At 34.7% G+C, this 6,037-nt stretch overlaps 1 protein-coding gene across 1 annotated transcript in view; it reads right to left on the bottom strand.

The window, feature by feature from the left end:
• Nucleotides 1–676: 676 nt before the first annotated feature.
• LOC132555421 (uncharacterized) overlaps nucleotides 677–6,037 on the bottom strand; it is a 144,235-nt gene continuing 138,874 nt past the window's right edge. The window contains exons 27-31 of the mRNA XM_060219772.1: nucleotides 5,642–5,737; nucleotides 5,252–5,420; nucleotides 4,109–4,177; nucleotides 3,701–3,742; nucleotides 677–3,480 (exon numbers count right to left, since the gene is read on the bottom strand). Coding sequence (XP_060075755.1) covers nucleotides 3,330–3,480; nucleotides 3,701–3,742; nucleotides 4,109–4,177; nucleotides 5,252–5,420; nucleotides 5,642–5,737 — 527 coding nt within the window. The 3' untranslated portion in view covers nucleotides 677–3,329. The remainder of the gene's footprint in view (nucleotides 3,481–3,700; nucleotides 3,743–4,108; nucleotides 4,178–5,251; nucleotides 5,421–5,641; nucleotides 5,738–6,037) is intronic.

Below are 6,037 nucleotides of genomic sequence, written 5' to 3'. Positions count from 1 at the left end.
GTTTCTCCTTTTGGGCACCACCTGTTGGGGCCCCTGGGAGTAGAGATCCACCATTTATACAAAATTTGTTCCCCTTTTCCGAAGGGATGAATCCGATGAATTTGGTTGAAATCCTGTAAGTTGTTTATGATAAGTAGCGATTTTTAAGAAAAAAGTTGATGGGCATACAGACATGGTTTGGTATGCCATAAGCTCACTTTTCCCTTTAAGCCAGGTGAAGTAATCAATCATTTAGTGGCCAATACTGCTAATGTATGATTTTAACAGTGATATTATTTTAGTGCATTTTGTGTTAAAGATACGAGGCTAAAACTTTTATCTGATAATTACAGTTTCTGTATGTCATCAGTATGATAATTATCGTGGATGCATGAATTCATCAATGCACTTGTTTGTTCAGAATTCACATTCTGCTAAAATTAGATTGAAAGAAGTATATTTAGTTATTAAGCCAGTACAACATGTGTTTTGTAATGCATGAAATGTTTGTAGAATTACATAATTCTATAAAGGTATCATACAAGATACTTCTTTTTTTCATAAATTATTTTACATAGAATTCAAAGGAATTAAATACTATTAGCAATTTAAATATGTTGGATTTGAATAATTTCCAAATTTGTGACACTGCTGTACTGGCTGAGACAAACTTTCGAAAAAACAGACAAGTCAAGGATGGATAAATATCTGATTTTTATTTCATCAGTAAATATAACCACATATAGTGTTTGACATATGCGAGTAACATTCCTACAAAGAGCTTGGTAGTCATGTCCAGGATTGTATTTAACAGTGCAAATATAGCTTACCTGGTTGTATACTTTACATTTAACACTTACAATATACACTGCAAGACTAAGTATTATTGCAAATTAAAAAAAAAAAAAATCAAATTACTTTTTGTAACAGGAAGAGTTATGCCCCTTTGTAAATTTGCCAAGCCAAAATTTTGTCCATATGATGTTTGAAAAACATTTTTGTTTTGATAATATTGATTTGAATAAAAAAAGGCCAAAAGATTTTTTGAATTGAAATGTTAAGGATTACATTTGGAAAAATCACACAATTTATGAAGCAAATAATACTTATTGAATAAAATTATTCATCATAGAAACTTGGTGAAAAGACTATGAAATAAATCATGATGATAATGTTCTGAATTGCATTTTCAATATTCAGAAAAATAAGATACCCAGTTATGGTAATATAATTTGATCAATGAGTTTATGGGTTTAATTTCATGGTAGATAAAAACAGTTTGTGAGTTTGAATTTTGAAATACACCTGTAACATGTAGGGACACAACCTATTGAAAAAAAATAAGCAGTGACGTTTTCTTTTCTTTGAAAATAAAGTGCCTTTAGTATGTGTACATAATTTAGATGAATATTTATGATTTAAGATATATTTCAACAAAATTTCACTTAAAAATGATAACTTACAATTTTGAAAGTTTTGAAAACTTTCCCTTTAAAACAAAATCCAAATTTCATGTAACAATTTGATGAAAGTCTGAAGGCACTAATATAAGCAGAAAAGCAGTTCAAAACTGCCTTAACTTGTAGCTCAATTTCCCCCCAGAAGTTCAAAACTACCTTCCACACTAAATGCAGTTGTTCTGAATACCAAATCTATATATAAATTATGTTGTCTGGGAGTAAGGGAGTAAATAACACTGACCGTATATTATCATCGTTTTGTGTATAATTAAGTAATACGAAGGATAAAAGCAATCGTTTGGTTGTAAATATGATTCAGTGAATTAAAAAATGGCAATATCGTAGCAGGTCCAATTCTGTATACAGCACCCAGGTGTCGCCAAATCTGGCGCAGTGACAAGGTCATGGGGAAGGATGTGTTCTATATCTTAATGTTAAAATTTTTTCAGACAAAAAATATCAATAAATATGAACTCGCTGACTAAATACCATTAAACTATACAATATTTATCACCTATACATATTTAACAACATGTAAATTAATATAATAATAATAATAATATGCACAATAACATCTACAGCTCGTTACAACTCTACATCACCATCGCCATAGTAACGAGGCAGACGTAGTGTCGTTCATATATAAACAACGATAAAGCATTTGAACACACACTGTCGACCCCTGTCTGTCCTCCATTCTAACAGCACTCGCAGAATTGCCATAGTTACAATGTGTCGATGTGACACACAAAGGTACTCGACATCCAGAGTAAAGGATTATGTATGGAAGAGAGCCAGGCATCAGAAAATACTTCCACAAGACAAAGTAATATCCATTATCTGACTGAACAAAATGATGCACAGGTACACAACAAAACAGATACAATGTCATATATACCACTGTTCAATGATAGCAGTAAATCAAACTCTGTAAAGGTAGGCTAGCTGTGAGGGTCTCGGTAGCACTAATAATCTGGTTACCGCTCAAACAATAAAGTCTGATAATTCTTTGCATAGATGAAATATCAGAGGGTCTAAATAGATTTTGAATCGGTCATACAATGTTTAAAAGTTTATCATTCTTTAGCTGAATTAAAATGCTAACCTGGTTTACCATCAATGAATAATCACATTTTGAAAAAAAAAATAATATATATATATTGGCCAATCTTATTGACCAAAACACTGAAATATGAGAAGTTCTCTTCTCAATAATTTGCCAACTGGCCAATCAGATCTCTTGTAAACACAATGTAACAAGGCACAAACGATGCCAACGGTCTCTACTCTCCATGGATACGTGTATCCATAGTAATGCATAATTACAGGTTAACTGTAACCTGTAAGACTAAATAATATCAGCATCAAATAATCGAAAAGGGGGAAAAACGGAGCAAGGCGACTACATCTGAATCGAAAACTCTAAGGAAGTTGCATATATTCTACACTGTTATAGACAAAGCATTAAAAATGATGACTTATATAATGTAAAGCTTAATTTTGCGAAAAAAAAACAAAAAAAACTAATAAACCCTTTTGTTGATTATATTCGTATACAAATTCAAATGTTATCATCATTATCATTTGTAATAGAGGTCTTTCACACAGTAAGCCTCTCTTACTACGGCACAATACCATAGTTATAGTAAATGTTGCCCTACATTCCATCTTTCCACTTGACTGATCTTCACTTCTCACTGTTTCCATGGTAACCAAGTAATGACACTTGTTTTTGATTTCCAAAGACATGTGGGGAAACATTGGTGCCCTTAGTTGCCTTCGACCTTGGGATCTCTGTTTTGATTGAATCACCTTGTTTTTTTTTCCTTTGCCCATGCTCAGTGAGTCAGTTAGGATACAGAGGTCACAAGGTCAAATTCAAGCCTGTTTCTATGGTTTCACTTTACCACTTTGACCAATCATAATCTTTGTTACAAAGTTTACTATGGCTGATGCAGGTTGTTCAGGGTCAACTTCAGCAAACAAATGGCATGCATTGTCTGAATGGCCGCCAGATTTCCTCGCAACAAAGCCAAACACTCTGTAATGAAAAAGTAGGAAACAGAAAATATAACGGCCATCATTCCATCTCCTCGGCTCGAAGACCACATTCTAAACTCATTCAGCCGATTCAGAAAAAAACCTGACTTATAATATACTTACAAACTTGTTACTAAAGTTCATTATAAAATGTCTGCTTCTGTTTGTGTACTATGTAAACTATGGTTGTAGTAAAGAAAAAGAATTATATATGTGTATACCTTGCTTCCATCAGAGCACCAGATTCTGTTTCTCTCTTCCATCTGGAAAAAAAACCCCAACTGATTTAGGAAATCAAATATTAATCGAGTATAACTGAATATTTCTGGTGTCTCGTAGTGTTTCTACACATAGTCCAGAACATTTTGGTCTATCCAGGGGAAACGTTTGTTTGAACACAGATGACAGACTTCCTTCTTCCATGTAAATTCAAAATTACAGAATCAGTGTCAGGTTGCTTTCAGCCAATGTTTTATGGAAATCTCAATAGCATGAACATTAACTATGGACAGAAAGTAAAAAAAAAAATTCATATCTTTAGGAATTCCTGTAATATTTTCAAACAAATATATTTTGGAGACAGAACCATTTTGGACTAAAGTACACATTACAAAATTTAGATCACTTACTTTCGTCCATCAGGATCCATACCACAATATGTCACAGCAGATACAGGGTAGTGTCGACGGAAAAATAACCTTCAAATGAGAAACAAGACGTTTAATATTACAACATGGAAGCAAATCTTTATACAATCGGTCAACAACTAAGGGACATGGAATGTCCTAAATCAGGCAGACATATACAGGAATGTCCTCGATCAGGCAGATATATACAGGAATGTCCTCGATCAGGCAGACATATACAGGAATGTCCTCGATCAGGCAGACATATACAGGAATGTCCTCGATCAGGCAGACATATACAGGAATGTCCTCAATTAGGCAGACATATACAGGAATGTCCTCGATCAGGCAGACATATACAGGAATGTCCTCATCAGGCAGACATATACAGGAATGTCCTCGATCAGGCAGACATATACAGGAATGTCCTAAATCAGGCAGACTTACACTCATCCGAGTGTTTATGCCTTCAGACCAGGAAGAGTACTTCGTGTCCTACAGACAGTTGTTACAGATACCTGTGACATTAGAACAACTGTAGTCAAGTTCTGGTAATTAACCAATGTCTATCATTTACAGAGTAATCGTTCCTTATTTAACCAGAATGAAGTAGACCCAAAAAATTGAACCAGAAATAAATGTTGACTCGGTTCTATAAAAACAGATCAATTTTTTTAAAGAAAATTTGAAAAGTAAAGCATGAGGAATTGCTTGTAAACTCTGATTTTTTTTACAGATAGGAAACTGGTTTTATGCCCATTCCTATCTATTGCTATAAATAGAGAATTACTAGAAATTGTTAATTCAATGTCCGACAATAAGCTGGCCATTTGACAGCAAGAATTTGAGCCCTTTCAGCTTATTGCAGAATATCGGTAATGATAACAGGACTACTATATTTATTTTCAAATGAATTCCCTCCCCTGGTGTAAAAATTTAGTTTTAAATTTGAGAGGACTCATTTGTGAACTTCTCCTTAAATTGATGATTCTACAAAAGCGAGGAAGGGGACTTATTTGTAGGCAGGGGCAGATAAATATGATAATGTAGTGTAAACATGGCTTTTCGTAGGAGTAAACATGTTCTTCTGTATCAAAATTCCCTCCATGAATCACACATTTTTAGCACCTTTCTGTTTAAACTTACTTCCTTTGGTTATCAGTGAGCGTTATACCCTGGTTGGACACCTTGAAGTGTACTACTGTTGTCTTGGGTGTTGGCTGGGTGTCAAAGGTCACCTTCATTGCCCTGGCGACAGCCTGTGGTCCCGTTAATGACTCCGTATCCACAGAGTTCAGGAACAAAACATTACAAGCTGTGGACACAGGAACAGGTCAAATTTATCTCACTGAAGTATTCAGACTTAAATGAGCGGGCAGGGTGTGCTTTAAAACTTTCTAAGCAAAATCAAGTTAATTCTTCACAAAATTCATCAATAAAAAAATTCCAGTTTCAAGGACATTTTACATCGATTTGTTGTAATAGTGTTTGTTAATTTGACAATTTTGTGATATAGATATGATACTGGACACTTACCTGCACCCTGAGCTAGAAGTGCAGCAGCTGAGCTTGGCAATTCTGTTTTTACAGAGCTGTCCATAGTACTGCTACTACTTTCCATTGCCACAGTTTCTATACACAGAATAAACATCAATTAAATTAGTGAAAATCTCTTTTAATTGTGCTCCACTTACACTAGAATAATACAAAGAGGCCACCACATAATCTCCAACTCAAAGTCGAAGAGCGGGCGTATAACACCACTTCAGGGGTTCACAATAGCTAACCCAGAGTTGGGGAGTAAGCTTATTACAGGAACTCAAGGGGAGGAGTGGGGGAGGGGGGGCTTATTACTGAACCACAAGGATAAAACCCACATGACCTCTGACTCAGAGTCAGGGAGTCAGCTTATTACTAGACCTCAGGGGTAAA

Source organism: Ylistrum balloti, unplaced genomic scaffold (genome assembly GCF_031769215.1).
Source record: "Ylistrum balloti isolate Yb309-2 unplaced genomic scaffold, AGI_CSIRO_Ybal_v1 Utg370488, whole genome shotgun sequence".
In the NCBI taxonomy this organism is placed as follows: Eukaryota; Metazoa; Mollusca; class Bivalvia; order Pectinida; family Pectinidae; genus Ylistrum; species Ylistrum balloti.
Note: the sequence above shows the minus strand (reverse complement) of the source record. Positions and strands in the feature narration are given on the sequence as shown.